Here is a 16442-nt window from a genome sequence, read left to right on the forward strand (position 1 = left end):
TCACTCTGAGAAGTGATGTTGTCTCACAACTCTAGGATTGACGTTATTAGCCTCCCAAACCCTCCCCCGGAGATCTGTGAGGTACCATATTTGTAGGGAGGGATGGGTGGCTTCCCTGAATTTGAAGCTTCCTAGGGTTTCTCTTTTTGGAGAACCCCTATTTTGCTGATAATCCTATAGAACATTCTGCCCAGTTAGTTTGGGAAGCTTTTAATACTTTCTCTGGGGCAGATTAAGGTGTTTCACAGGAAGCAGAAGGGCTATTTTGAACAAAAATGTTGTGCACTTTAGGAGATACCTTACTAGTTGCTTTTTGGCCGATAGGCTGGAATGGATTATTGTACATAAGGAGTGGTCTGACCTCCATTTCTCTCCTCTCTTCATGATCACTACATCCAGGTGAATTATGGCTTATATGGCTTGGGTAGTCTCTGCCTCCTCCACTGTGCACAGATTTCAGAACGACTGCGCAGTTGTTCATAGCAGCAGTATTTTATTATTATTTTCGGAAGACCTATGCCTCTCAGGTCCGCTATTCTCTGACCAATCCCACTCTTTACTTAGACCAGATAGTTCTCCCAATGTTGACTGAGAACAGTAGAGTTGATGTAGACTTCCCCACCTCTGCGGAAGAGATGGAGGCTGTGAATAGTTCTTTCCCTTCTAGCAAAGCTCATGGGGTAAAAATGCTCCCTATTGAACTGTATAAAACTGGATTTTTTTTGTCCCTAAACTCTTGGAGGTATCTGTTGCGCTCCTGGAGAATGGTTCATTGCCTCGGTCTCGGCAGTGGCTCTCATATTTAATATTTCCCAAACCCATTAAAGATTCGCCTTATCCATCTTCCCTTGTCCCCACTGATATTAAAATATTGGCAAAAATTCTTGCTTTACGTTTCGATAGTCCTAGAAATTATCATTCTGATCAGACTGGTTATATGCCATGAATATCGACTGTTATTAACTTAAGGCGTTTGTTTCTTTAACTTGCCCATGATGGTGTGGAAGATTTGGTCGTGTCTTTTGATGCAGCCTGAGTGCTTAATATGGTTGCATGGCATTATTTATGGGCTGCACATTCTCACTTTGGATTGTTGTACTACTATCCTGCGGCTAGAGTCTGTAATTAATGGTTATGTCGGCGACTCCTTTTTTTGGATACGGGTAACAAACAGGGTAGCCCTACCTCTTTATTCTCCCTCTTCATTTGCTATTGTCGCACATCTCCTGCTACCCGTAAAATTATGGTCTCGGGTCATGAGGAAAAAGTTGCACTGTATGCAGACGATATGTTATTGTTTTTGTCAGATATGCAACGCTCCCTGATGTCTCCATTGGCAATGGTGGATACTTTGGGTCTTTTTCAGGAAAACAGATTAATTGGGGCAAGTCCCTGGTTTTCTTTGTACAGCCCAATTTCTCTCACCCAGTGTCTTATAATTTCCCTTTACGTTGGTATTTACAATTTAAATAACTCGGTATTCAAGTTACTCCACTCTCCTAATGAATATGTCATACGCATCCAAATGCAACTGAGACACACGTGATTAAAAAAAAAGAAGACGCAAAAAAGAGTTTACATTACTCGTCACAGTTGTCCTTAACGCATTGTGGAGGAGAGAATTGCCTGGTACTGCCACAGGAATCTCTGGGAAGCTCCACACGATGGAGAGGAGATATATCCGGGCACCTTTACCAATCGCTTCTTATCTGTGTGTGTGCCTTTCTCCGAAGGCCATTAACGGTATGAAGCAACCCTGCTTATATTTTGTGTGTGTATTAATAAAATTGTTATACTTTAAACCACTATGAGGAGCACTTTTGTCTGCATTCTATATTTGGAGGTTATATTCCAATGAACCTGGAACTGTTTGGGGATTTTCCATTTGAATAGAAGATTAAAGATACCTTTAATGGCATGTATACACCTATTTAAGGTGAGCTGTCATATAGGAGAGGAACTTGGCTTTGCTTCAAGTCCAATAGACGTTTTTTAAATATTTAAGTAGTTTAGAAACAGATACCAGCGCTTGGTGAGCTTCTCATTATTTTACTATTGGCTATTTAAGGTGTAGTGACACTGGGCTGGACACTTGCGACTGGATGCGCAGGTTATACCATCATTTTTCTGTATATCCTATGTTTATTCCTCCCTGATACCACATTCTGGAGAAGGGGGATTACAGTCATTGAGATTACAATGGGAGGGTCACTTGGGACCTCTGATGGACGGTGACTGTACAATAATACTTGACTCCCCCCGTTCGTCTTCAGCCTATGCCCGCTTTATATACTACACATGATCTACTGGACTCCAGTGTGTTTGGCTAAGCTTGGACGATTGACCTCTACCTCCCTGTTGTTCCTGCAATGAGGAAGGCAAGTCAGATGTTTGGTTGCATAGGGAGAGGAATCAGTAGCAGAAAGAAGTGATACCACTGTATAGGTCTTTGGTACGGCTTCATCTAGAATACTGTGTTCAGTTCTGGAGGCCATACATCCAGAAGGATATAGACACATTAGAGACGTTACAAAGAAGGGCAACTAAAATGGTGCAAGGTCTACAGCACAGAACTTACCCAGAAAGACTAAAAGATCTTAATATGTATAGTTTAAAACAGAGAAGGGAAAGGGGGGACATGATAGAAACTTTCAAATACATGAAGGGTTTTAACAAGGGACAGGAGGGAAGCATTCTTCAAAGGAAGAGAAGTACAAGAGCACGAGGACATGCACTGAAACTGGAGGGAGGTAGGCTCAGAGGAAATTTCAGGAAAAATTACTTCACAGAAAGGGTAGTGGATAAGTGGAATAGCCTCTCATCAGATGTGGTTGGAGCTAAAACTGTGGAACAATTTAAACACACTTGGGATAAGCATGAGAATATCCTTAAGAGAGATGTAAGGAGTAAATAGGGTTGAAGTTGCCTAAAGGATACATGAAAAGGGGCAGACTAGATGGACCAAGTGGTTCTTATCTGCCGTCAAATTCTATGTTTCTATGTTTCCCTGCCTTAAATGCAGTGCTCCAGACGCTGAATTCTGGCATCTGCAGTGGTCCTGTCCATCTGTATTGGAATTGTGGTCTACAGTGATCCAAAGTATTGGTGAAACCAGTATCAAGATGCCCCTTTATGAACCTCGTATCTATCTCTTCAGCCTTGGCCATTCAGAAACTTTACATTCCTACCTACAATTCAATGTCACTGTTCTCCTAATGTTAATTATGGTGCTTACTGCTAGGGGTTGGATTGCTCCATCCCTTGCTGTCTAGATTGGGTTGGTGAATTCTACAGCTCCTCGTTAGCGCTTTACGTATACCAAGTGCAAATGCCCTTCTAAATTTGATAAAGTGTGGTCTCTCTGGCAATAATCCTGCTTCACCTTGGACTTGGAACCATCTCCCTAGCTGTCCTGTTGGTGTCCCCACCTTTCCAGTTGCTTTTTATGTGATCTGTTATTCTTATTCTTCAATATTGCTTTCTATATGCTCAATTTATATTGTTTGTATTCTATTTTGTATTGTATGTTCTATACTGTCATTACGCAAAAAATATGAATTGCTTCTTTCTCTACTTGTCATTCACATACATTATTTGTTGCACTTGTGATTCTATTATTATGTTATTATTTATGTTAAGTTTAACTCTTGTTATTTTGTTGTACTTTTAAGAACAAAACTTTTAAAAAAAATCTTTATTAAAAAAACAAACACCTGCCTAATATTGTGTAGGTCCCCCTCATACCGCCAAAATAGCCCTGACCTATCAAAGAACAGACTCCACAAGTCTGAGTTTGTCCTGTGGTATCTGCCACCAAGAGTTTAGAAGCATATTCTGTAATTTGTGAGGTGGGGCCTCCATGGTTCGGACTTTATCAGCACATCGCACAGATGCTCAATAGGATTGACATCTGGGTAATTTGAAGGCCAAGTCAGTCATGCTCACATTCCCATGAGTTTTAGCAAAAAAGGCACAAAGAACATTAAAACTAGTCAATGTTGCTGTCTATTCATATGACGAAGAATGCTGCTAATAATCATGTTGTACATTTAATACAGTGATCTACGATATACATGACAAACCGCAATGGACAATGATATGATTTTTCCACATTGATAAGATGGGTTCACACCTTACGACGGTGCGACCCAGCTATGTAACAGTACATCGCACCCGCCGTACTCACTGTATGATCCTACATACAATCGCGGAATGCATCGTTACATGCTGCATGTAACTACACCGCGTCATTCACTGAAATGTCCAACCTGCTGTGCAGCAGTGTACGTACCGCAATAATGGACAATGGCCCTGATTCAGCGATAGGCGCAATGCCGACGTTTACGCAGATGAGCGATTATCAGTGGTCTGTGCATGTGTCCGAGTCGCACTGCGCGTGCGCCAAGTTTCTTTGCGGTCGCAGCAAGGATTTGTCCACAGTGTGATTGATAGTTAGGAAGTGCTTGGGGGAGGTAACAGGGGAAACGGCAATGAAAACGCAGGCGTGTCGCAACCAAGAGACTGCTATTGCGATCCCCGTGCGCAGTAAACACGGCTCAGGCGTCTCAGTTCTGGTGCCCATTCTGAGTAGCCATAGGTTTAATCAGAACTTCGACAATCAACTGATCTGCGACCGATGCTGCGTCTTTGTACGCAGTCGATTGGATTTGCGCAGCAGACAGTGGGCGTCTCGATACAAATCATGGATGCTACGACATTTGCATATTTTCTCACAATTGCTGCGTAAAGAGTTTCAGCAATGGTGGCATTAGCGACACATCTGAATCAGGCCCAATACTCATTCAACCATGACCTAATTCCAAGAAGGCCTCTGTGTCACTGCTATCTTCAAAGGCAAAACGTGACATGACACAATAACCTGTTCCTTATCAGCTTAGTTATACACCTTATAGGAGGAGTCAAACTAGAACCCACAATGAGCGGTAATCAAACCTTTTATGATGCTGTTTTAGTGAAGGTTGTAGCCCTTATAACTGCTGATAAAAACCCATGAAGGGCTGTTTCCTGTGCAGCTATAAGAAAGCACCGAAATCTTGGCTAAGAAATATCTGCTCTGCATGGAACTTTCCCCTGTATACTGTAGGTGTGTAAACCTAGAATTCACATGTAATTAGACTGCTGAATCTCGGCAAAGCAATATCTATAATACCTGTAATATACAAGATAGACTAAGGCCAGTTACACACTTGTACGACCGGCAATCGTGCTGATGGAGGGGACGATTTCCCTTCGCCTCGCTCCAAAGGAGACTGCCAGTACACACTTTTGATTTAATGAATGATCACTGTTCCGTCCTTTATTGGCTGGAGTTGTTTTTAAGACACACCTCTGAAGAAATCGCCAAGTGTGAAGAAACGCGTTAGAAGTCCTGCGACACCACTAAGTTTTTGTTTTGATAGATATAACCGAGAGAAAACAACATAGGGCTGCAGACCATAACTCATCGGAGCGTTCCACGATCCTCCGCACTCACTGTCCACACCGGTTCAATCTGCCACTAGACTCTGGGCTGAATTGAGACGTCCAGGTTGAAGGGACACACAGAACATACAAACCTGCATCGGTCACAACCGGCCGGATGTGGTCCATCTACAGTCGCGGCTGAAATAAACGCTATACAGCCAGACTGATTATCGTCCATGTACCCGCTTTGAACCTATAGGTGGCTGCATAAAGAAAGCATCCCTTGATTTGACCAGCGGGTGAGTTTTTATCACGGATTTTATAGCATATGCTGAATTATTCACCTATTCCTGGGTGGTTACTTAATTGTTATTCCCAGCACTCGAGTGACTGTGTCTCCAGCTCTCTACTGATATATTCCTAGCCAGGAAAAGGATCTTCAAGTAATTGTGTAGCTAGAGACATTTATCCATCTTAATCAGCATAAGTATAGAGATTAATGTGATTAATACTAATTATCTATCTCTAAACGAGAGTTACTCTAAAGGTGCCCATCCACTAGACGATTAAATTGAGCGATTGAACGAAGTCGTTCAATCGTTTATAAATTGTTTGCAAAAATGTCTAACACGACCAGCGATGCGTGCTCCCGCTGGTCATTTAGACATCTATCATCGGCAAACATGCAGATGGTTGATGTGCCTACACTGAACGATTGCTCGATGTCGTAATCGTGCAGTCGTTTCCATGTCTTCTAGTGGATGGGCACCATAACAATTACTTAGCTGCAGCTAATAGAAGATACTTTAGTAACAATAAATTATCATACTCTGTTGCAAATCTGTTTTCACTAAGGTCTTCTGTGCTTTTATTATTTATGAAGTGTTTTTTTTAATCTAAGTGGGTGTGACTTATTTCAAAATATTTTTTATTTATTTCTTTGGGTCATATAGAATTTGTTATGTCATTATATTGTTTGGTTTTTATTAAATTAAACATTTATTTTTACTATTAGTTTTATGGTCTCTCACTTTGCAATTTGACAGAAAATCATCTTTAGATTTAATAGACTAAGACCAAGCGCTGTTGTATATATTACTTTTTGTTCTTTAAGATCACTCCAGATAATAATGCATCAAGTCCTGAATTCTTCTTGGTCTTCCTGTCCAAACAACTCATGTTGGCCATACACCTGCACGATTTCAGGCCGATTGCCCGATTTTCGACGAGTCTTACGATGAAACGTGTAGAAATCGTGTGTTTTTGGAGGATACGATCCGATGCGCGCTACCGAAACTCCTAAGAATGATCGTACGATCAGATGTGCAGCCCATATTATCCATCATATCGTGTGCAGATCATACCGTGGATTTTGTGCATGCGAGGCATCGTGCACCCATTCATATCATTTCAATGACTTTTCCCTGACGAGCGCGTGAGGCACATGATCGATTATACGACAGATCGTGTGCAATGAAAAACAACAAATTGTTCCGCCAGGACTGCCGGGGAATCGAATGTGAATCTGATCTTATGCTGGTTGTAAAGGTGTATGGCCAGCATAACAGTGCTAGCTGATGGCTACAAACAGTGACAGTGAGATTTTCTTACAGATATAAAAGGAAAAGAGATTCGTGCACTGCTGTACTGGGGTCTTCCAGACCGCCTTTATTACACGACTGACTTTATTGTAGGCACCTGTGGTGGATTTGCTCTTACCGGCAAGGTGAAAAAGGTTGTATGTTTTGGTTCCTCCTCGTACGTCCCATCGGTTGAGTTTGAAGATTCCATCGCTTTAGATGAGGGATTCCGACCAATGCCCATCGCTGGAGCAGTCTCTGCTTCTGTCTGGCCTTGGCTGAGCCTGGCTGGAGGGTTACAACACCGCAGTATTCCTGGGTTAGGGAGAGGAGGCCACAGGGGTCAGAGAGATGGCTCAGCCTGCCTTGGCATCCGGACTGACAAGTTTTGTACAGACAGTCTTCAGTGATACCTGGAAGGGTGATGGGGGAGATAACAAATTATTTTCAAATCAAAGCCAGAATTAAACATTCTTACACCCCTATGCATGAAGAGCTGATCATGATCTAAAATATGTCAGACATATTTATTTGCTTAAATAGGAATATATTTAACTCTGAAACTCTGTCCAGCTATGTTTAAGGTTTCCAGGTAAATTGCTACTCAAAACAGTAACAAATAATGTGAACAGTTCACCAGGTTCTGGCTGGTAACCATGTTCTAGAGTTTACATTATCTGCAGAACTGAAAGGACATTGATTTGGGTTACTGGGTTACTGATTATTCAGATATAGTTCATCACAGTTGTAGTCATTATGACATTACCATAAAGGGATTACAAATTTATGTCAGTCATTTTATTCTGCCCGGAACACAGAAGTCAGACATATACTAGTCCCAGGGCGCATGCAGAAACTGGATTCATACCACCGCCACGACATAAAAGGATGAGTCTAGGTTCACTTCACTCCCAAGTAAGACTTAAGGTGTCCAAAAATGCTGCTATTCTGATGGTCAGTAATAACCAGTATTGCCCAAAACTCTGAGCTTTTGTGGGGACAAAATAAATGCTTAAACTAATAGTCCAATTAGGAGAATTCAGATGGTGACTGTGGACAGCAGGCGGGGTGTGTGGTCCTCAACCAGCAATACCAGATGTAGTGGTGGTCAATGTGATCTGGTCATTTAGCCGAATTTACCATAGCCTGATTTGTCACATGTGGCCAGACACATGAACATAGATCCGAAAGCTCAATGTAAACCACAGAACCCACTTATGTATGATCACAAATCATCTGTTAATAAAAATGCTTCTTGAGTCCCCCCCCCCCTCCCCACATAAAGATCCACCCTCCCTCACACAGTCTGCAATGTTTATTAAATATACACGCTTTTATATGCTGAACCTATTCTGTGGTTAATACCAAACTGGATAGCGCGCAGAGAAAGGATGGGCATAGCCATGGCTGGCACAATGGGAAGCTCACTCTTCTCAAGATAAGATAACATTACCATGACCTTCACTAAGTACAAAACCACCATGAAAAGTATGATCATCATCCTCAACATCTGAGCTTTAAATACAGTAGAGCCAATTAACATTTTAAAAATACCAAAACAAAAAACAAAAATTCCAAGGTAGTACTGAAAGCGGAACATTCACATTATGTATTTTAAATTACAAAAATGCTGCAAGTGAACCTTGTGAATTCAGAGCTAGCGACAACACATTTGATCAGAAACCTCTGAAGCGGACTATGTGACATTAAACTTTCGCAGTCTGATTAGCAGCACAGTTATAGGCTGTTTAGTGGTTAGAGGAGAGGATGACCACCCTGTGACAGAAACGTACTGAACAGTTATCTTTGTATAATGGAGCGTACACACGGTCAGATTTGTCAGACTTGTCAGATTTGTCAGATGAACGACTGAACGATTGAACGATTTGAACGATTGAACGATTTTTGACTGCATTAAAATGAATGGAATCGTCCAAGTCTGACTGCAAACCCATCAGATGTCAGATATCGTTATCTGACAAACGGGAACGCGCATCGTTGATCGTCCATCGTTCAGGCATGTCAGATATGAACGATTTTCCTTCAGATATGAACGACTGAACGATTTTTAAATCGTTATCGTCCATATCTGAAGAAAAAATCTGATCGTGTGTATGCACCATTACCCAATATCGCAGACACTTGTAATCTTGCCTGGGTGAGAGACTATGGGCCTCATTCAGAGGCGGTCGGAGGATGCAAGCGGTCGCTCAGAAACTGGGCGACCGCTTGCATCCTGACCGCCCGCCTCTATTTCGGTCATTAGGCTGTGGGTTTACACCCACAGCTCTAATGACCGCTAGGGTGATGGTCGCGATGGTCAGAGACCATCGCGACCATCGGGGCTTACGACGAGACCCTAGGGTAGGGTCTCACTTGTCGTAAGCCCTGGAGAGCTTCTGGCTCTGTCAGAGCCGGAAGCTCTCCACTGACATCACTAGTGATGTCAGTGGGGCCTCCCCCAAACGGCAGGCGTTCCCATGGGAACGCCTCCGTTTGGGCTGCCACCCCCCCCGGCCCACCTTCCAAACGGGGCGAGCTGTCAATCAACATCGACAGCTCGCCCCCTTTGGAAAGAGACCCGCTACGACCGGCGCTGTCGGTCGTAGCGGGTCTCACGCAGGCGCACGAAGGAGCCGGCTCCCTCGTGCGCATGCGCATTTGACAAACATCGAGGCGGCCGTGCGGTCGTAGACAGTACGGCCGCCTCTGAATGAAGGCCTATATGCCCAACACTGCTTAAAATGTTGCGTACTCCAACTAAAAGACACACATTATTGCAAACATGATTTTATTGTAATCAAAGGGATGCATATCAGAGCTGGACAAATGTCGGAAACCAATTAGTTAATAAGCAGAAATTTAGGAATAATTTTGATTGGGGATCAATGGATATACATCAGTCTTCTGCTGACTCCTAGATTTGACCAACTCCATAACTTCAGCAGGAAAAATGGGAGACATGAGAACTTCCAATACAAGAATAACCTCATCTGCATTAAAGAATGGAAGCGTATTTGAAAGCAAAATAAGCCGCCAAGCCTTTATCTCAAAGGCAGAACACACAGTAGTACTGTACTAAAAGAGGAATACATACAGCAGGGATAATATAATACAAATGAATGATTACACATAGCTCTAAGAATTAATTAGGACAAGTAACAACATTGTGCTTAGAATAGACATTATGTTACATGGGTGTGTTTGTCTGTGATAGAAATCTATAAATATCTCAACAGTATTAAAAACACAATCAAAAGATGCCGTTATGTGTTTATTATTGTAATGAGCTTTTAGGTCATATGACAGAAGCACTACAGAACTCAAGAGTTGTTTATCTGAAAAATAAGAGTTATGGTAGACTTACCTTTGATAACTCTTTTTCTTCCAAGTCCATGGGGTCCACAGGGATACCATGGGGAAAATGTGGTTGTAGTGATCCAGGCACCAAACAGTTAAGCTTTCATCTCCTAGGATGCCACAGGTCCTCCTCCACATATACCAAGTCACCGGCCACAGGAACTCAGTTTTGTAAACAAGCCCAAGGCAGGAGAAGGAAGAACAATGTATACCAGAAACATTCACACATAAGATGAGGGAGTCCGTGACCGAAAGAAAAATTACCCAATGCAGCCAGGTGCGTCAGGGTGGGTGCCTTGTGGACCCTATGGACTTCGAAGAAAAGAGTTAAACTCTTATTTTCTTCTTCAGGGTTCATAGGGATCCACAGGGATATCATGAGGATGCCCTAAAGTAGTTCCTCTAACAGTGGGGAAACTCCTGAGCAGCAAGGAGAACCCGCCACCCAAAGGAAGCATCCCGAGAGGCAAAAGTGTCAAAGGAGTAGAACCTAAGAAAAGTGTGGACAGAAGACGTGGCTGCCTTGCACAATTGTTCAGCAGAGGCACCAGGATGAAACGCCCACGATGGTCCCACAGACCGGGCAGAATATGCTGTCGCTGTGTTTGGAACAGGGAGATCAGCCTGTGTGTAAACCTGAGAGATACAGTCCACAATATTGGTGTGCTTTATGAAAGCACGGCTATTGCATTATTCTGCATCTAGAAAAATAGAAGAAACTAAAGTCTCTTGGACAAAAAATTTTCAGAGGAGCAGAATAATTCAATGGCAGTGCTTTCAAAAAGAACACCAATATTGTGGACTGTAAATTGTTTTTTAAGCATTGGGTTGATTGCTTTGTGATGTGTGAGAGAGAAGCAGCTGTGAAGAGAATTTGAAAGGAATCTTTAAATTAAGAAACAAAATCTGAGAGTCATACACAACCATCGAGCCAGAGTTTGTCCAGGTATGGGAGTATTCTGATTACCCGAAGCCTGAGATAGGCCGTCATAACCGCCATTATTTTGGTGAAGACCCGAGGGTCCGTTGATAGACCAAAGGGCAGTGCCTGAAATTGATAATGTTGTTGTAGGACAGCAAACCATCAAAATTGTTGATGGGATGGCATGATAGGCACATGCAGATACGCATCCTGAATGTCCAGAGAAGTCATAAATCCCCAGGTTTCATTGATAAAATAACTGACCGAAGAGTCTCCATACGGAACTTGGGTAAATTAATAAACTTGTTGAGGGTTTTCAGATTTAGAATAGGGCGATGAGACCCATTTGGTTTCTGAACCAAAAATAGATTGGAGTAATAACCCCTTCCTTATTGAACCACAGGAACCAGGATTATCAGCCCTGCCTCTAGCAGGGAATAAAAAGCCTCCTGGAGGGCCAAGGATCTGATGGGGGAATTGTACAAAAAATCTTCTGGGGAGGATGCCTCTGGAAAGTAAGAGAATACCCCTGAGAGGCCACTTCTCGGACCCAGGCGTCTGTTGTTTCATGCCAGTAGTCCGCAAATTCAAAAAGCCGGCCTCCCACCCTGGGATCCCCCAGGAGGAAGCCCGACCCATCAGGCAGAGGGTTTGTCGTCCGACTTAGAGGCTGGACGTCTGACCGGCCAGGATCTCTTAGCCTGCTGCTTAGTGGTCCTGCGAGAACTAGTAGGTCTGGTGGAAGACTGTCCTTTTGCTCTTCCCTGAGGAAGAAAGGACCGAAAAGATTGCCTAAACTTTAAAGTAGCTGTTGATGGCAGACCTGCAGATTTTGAGACTGCCAGAGTAGCCACTATCTAAACCAATTCTGCTCCAGAAAGTATGTTTCCATAAAAAGGTAAGGATTCTAGAACCTTCTTGGATCCGGTATCTGCTTTCCAAGACCTTAACCAAAGGGCTCTACGAGCAACAACCGAAGCTGCCGATGCTTTAGAAGCCAGACGCCTGGCATCTATTGCAGCTTCTCCCAAATAAGAGGCCGCTTCCCGTATGTGGGAGACATAGGTCAGCTGTTCCCTGGTAACATTCGGTAGAGAGTCTTCTAATGCCCCTATCCATTCTTCAACAGCTTTGGACACCCAAGCCACGGTCATAGCTTGTTGAGTAACAGCTCCAGACAATGAAACACTGATTTAAGACATGTTTCTAGTTTTCCATCTTCAGGATCTTTAAGGGAAGATGCTGACGGTATAGGTAACTTAGCACTCCTGACTAAATGTGTCACATGAGCATCCACAGTAGAAAGGACTTCCCACTTAATACATTCAGTAGGTGGGAAAGGATACAAAGGTGCTAATCTTTTTGTAACATGGAACAGTTTATCCGAGCTGCTCAGACTTCGGAAACTCGGCTCTTACCACCTTCTGTTCGTCTGCAACATTTGTTGAAATGCAGCAGCTGACTGAGCCGTAGTGGGCATAAACATCCATCCAGGAAGGATGTACAGGGGGAACAACATAGAAGGATGGAACTGTAATGGGTATTCCATTAAGGGAGGCAGCGTGGGAGTAGCCAAACAATCCACAAGCTGCGTCATGACCTGAGACAAGGACGACACCCAAGATGGCTCCTGTACAGGGGCTGGTAAACTGGACTGGTGAGATGGTTCTTTATACAGGATGGTTTGTGTGCTGTTTGTTATAAAGTCCTTCGGGGACAAGCCCATCAAACAACTTTTACATTAACGAGCACCGGGGCCTCAGTTTCCTGTTTACCCTTATTCTTAGATATAATAAGTGCAAATGTGACTGTGTTCACAAATAACAAAATAAATGTGAAGTACAATTTGAATTAAAAAATAATATTCCACACACCTGTAGCAAAGAATTTAGGAGAAACAGTAGTGATAGTTATACCTGACAGTACAGAAAAATAAAGGCAGTAACAACACAGTAGAGCTAGCAAAAGTCTCATACAATACATAAACAATATACTTGCAATGGGTCCTGAATCAACTACTCAAAGCACAAGGCTTGGTAGGATTTTGAGCACTTTATAACCTGGCCTCTGGAGGAAGGTATACAGTGAGACCAGACCCAAACCTCCTGAGACCAGCAGCTTCAGCACAACAATGATAGTGGTCGCTGTGCATCTCATAACAAAGGGTAGGATGAGCCTACCTCCCCTATGCAGTACCAACCCCCGGGTGCGCTGGCCGCCGACATTGTCCCAGATGCCAGACTGACTTGCCCCGGTGGTCTAGTGGGGGAGCGGACGCAGCGGTCATCTGACTACAGCGGCGTGTGGCAGGTCTCAAACTGCCCGAGGTACGGACTGCCACATGGTTCCACCTTACCTGCGTCCCCATGCTTCTGGCTGCAGTCCCGGGTCCCAGTATCGCCGCAAGCCAAGCTTCACTGGTGCCCGCCGAAATCACCAGTCCAGTTGCTGGTGTTGTGGCGCCGGTAGATGGAGCTGCAGCACAGGTGTCTTTTAGGACGTCCTAGTGTTGCTTGCTCTAACAGTAAAAAATAAATAAATCATAAACTAAAAAGCTTGAGACTGCCTGAGCAGTCCCGGTTATAAAAGGTGCGCCTGAAACCTGACACACCAAACTCAAAACTGAGTGCCTGTGGCTGGGGTATATATGGAGGAGAACCTGTGGGATCCTGGGAGACTAAAGCTTAACTGTTTGATACCTGGATCACTCCAACCACATTTTCCCCATGGTATTAATGAATCCCTATGGACCCTGTAGAAGAAAGTAAATAATAAATGGGCAATCGATTCATGCATGATGTACAGGATTTAGAGACAGAAGCTCAGCTGGGACATTTATGAGGCTGGACGTACAGGATTTAGAGACAGAAGCTCAGCTGGGACATTTAGGCGGCTGGATGTGCAGCATTTAGAGATGGCAGTTCAGCTGTGACACTTCTTAGATTAGAAATGTAGTATTTAGAGCTCTGGTAGGTCACTTACAGTCAGGTCCATAAATATTGGGACATTGACAGAATTGTCATATTTTGGCCTCTATTCACCACCACAATGGCTTTGAAATGAAACAAACAAGATGTGCTTTAACTGCAGACTTTCAGATATAATTTGAGGGTAATTACATCCAAATCAGGTGAACGGTGTAGGGATTACAACGGTTTCTATATGTGCCTCCCACTTTTTAAGGGGCCAAAAGTAATGGGACAAACTAAACAATCCTAAATCTAACTTTCACTTTTTAATACTTTGTTGCAAATCCTTTGCAGGCAATTACAGCCTGATGTCTGGAACGCATAGACATTACCAGACGCTGTGTTTTATCCCTGGTGATGCTCTGCCAGGCCTCTACTGCAAATGTCTTCAGTTCCTGCTTGTTCTTGGGGCATTTTCCCTTCAGTTTTGTCTTCATCAAGTGAAATGCATGCTCAATCGGATTCAGGTCAGGGGATTGACTTGGCCATTGCATAACATTCCACTTTTTAGCCTTCAAAAACTCTTTGGTTGCTTTTGCAGTATGCTTCGGGTCATTGTCCATCTGCACTGTGAAGCGCTGTCCATTGAGTTCTGAAGCATTAGACTGAATATGAGCATATAATATTGCCCGAAACACTTCAGAATTCATTCTGCTGCTTTTGTCAGCAGTCACATCATCAATAAATGCAAGGGAACCAGTTCCATTGGCAGCCATACATGCCCACGCCATGACACTACCAGCACCATGCTTCACTTATGAGGTATGTTTTGGATCATGAGCAGTTCCTTTCCTTCTCTTCTCTTCCCATCACTCTGGTATAAGTTGATCTTTGTCTCATCTGTCAATAGGATGTTGTTCCTGAACTGTAATGGCTTTTTTAGATGATGTTTGGCAAACTCTAATCTGGTCTTCCTGTTTTTATGGCTCACCAATGGATTACATCTTGTGGTGAACCCTCTATATTCACTCTTGTGAAGTCTTCTCTTGATTGTTGACTTTGACACATATACATCTACCTCCTGGAGAGTGTTCTTGATTTGGCCAACTGTTGTGAAGGGGTTTTTCTTCACCAGGGAAATAATTCTTCTGTCATCCACCACAGTTGTTTTCCGTGGTCTTCCGGGTCTTTTGGTGTTGCTGAGCTCTCCGGTGCATTCTTTCTTTTTAAGAATGTTCCAAACAGTTGATTTGGCCACACCTAATGTTTTTGCTCTCTCTCTGATGGGTTTGTTTTGATTTTTCAGCCTAATGATGGCTTGCTTCACTGATAGTGACAGCTCTTTGGATCTCATATTGAGAGTCGACAGCAACTGCTTCCAAATGCAAATGTCACACCTAGAATCAACTCCAGACCTTTTACCTGCTTAATTGATAATGAAATAATGAGGGAATAGCCCACACCTGTCCATGAAATAGCTTTTGAGTTGATAGTCCCATTACTTTTGGCCCCTTAAAAAGTGGGAGGCACATATAGAAACCGTTGTAATTCCTACACCATTCACCTGATTTGGATCTAATTACCCTCAAATTAAATCTGAAAGTCTGCAGTTAAAGCACATCTTGTTTGTTTCATTTCAAAACCATTGTGGTGGTGAATAGAGGCCAAGATCTGAAAATTATGTCAATGTCCCAATATTTATGGACCTGACTGTATGTGCAGACTGACGATTTAGGTGAATAGCTCACTGAGTTCTAGTACTTCATTAGGACTCTGTGCAAGTGTACCTAGAAGAACTGAGGCTGTTTTGAAGGCAAAGGGAAGTCACACCAAATATTGTTTTGATTTAGATTTCTCCTCTGTTCATTCACTTTGGATTTTGTTAATTGATAAAAATAAACTACTAACACTTCTATTTCTGATAGCATACTTACTTTGCAGCGTTATTTCCACACCTGCCTAAAACCTTTGCACAGTACTGTATATGTGTATGTGTGTGTATATATATATATATATATATATATATATATATATATATGTGTATATATATATATATATATATATATATATATATATATATATATATATATATATATATATATATATATATATATATATATATATATATACACATATACACACACATATATACATACACACAATCTTTACGTTCCCGAAACGTAAACTATATTAAAGCACCCTGTGTGTGGGATTTGTTTCACAGATTCATAGGTGTAAATTCACTAA

General features: G+C 42.6%; 1 protein-coding gene across 3 annotated transcripts in view; it reads right to left on the minus strand.

Moving 5' to 3' along the window:
* Positions 1 to 16442, minus strand: part of SLC23A2 (solute carrier family 23 member 2) — a 153058-nt gene that overhangs the window by 67685 nt on the left and 68931 nt on the right. For all 3 annotated transcript variants that reach the window (XM_088470804.1, XM_088470805.1, XM_088470807.1), the window contains one exon: positions 7144 to 7417. In XM_088470804.1, coding sequence (XP_088326930.1) covers positions 7144 to 7248 — 105 coding nt within the window. In that variant the 5' untranslated portion in view covers positions 7249 to 7417. The remainder of the gene's footprint in view (positions 1 to 7143; positions 7418 to 16442) is intronic.

Source organism: Taudactylus pleione, unplaced genomic scaffold (assembly GCF_031769625.1).
Source record: "Taudactylus pleione unplaced genomic scaffold, aTauple2 ptg000105l, whole genome shotgun sequence".
In the NCBI taxonomy this organism is placed as follows: Eukaryota; Metazoa; Chordata; class Amphibia; order Anura; family Myobatrachidae; genus Taudactylus; species Taudactylus pleione.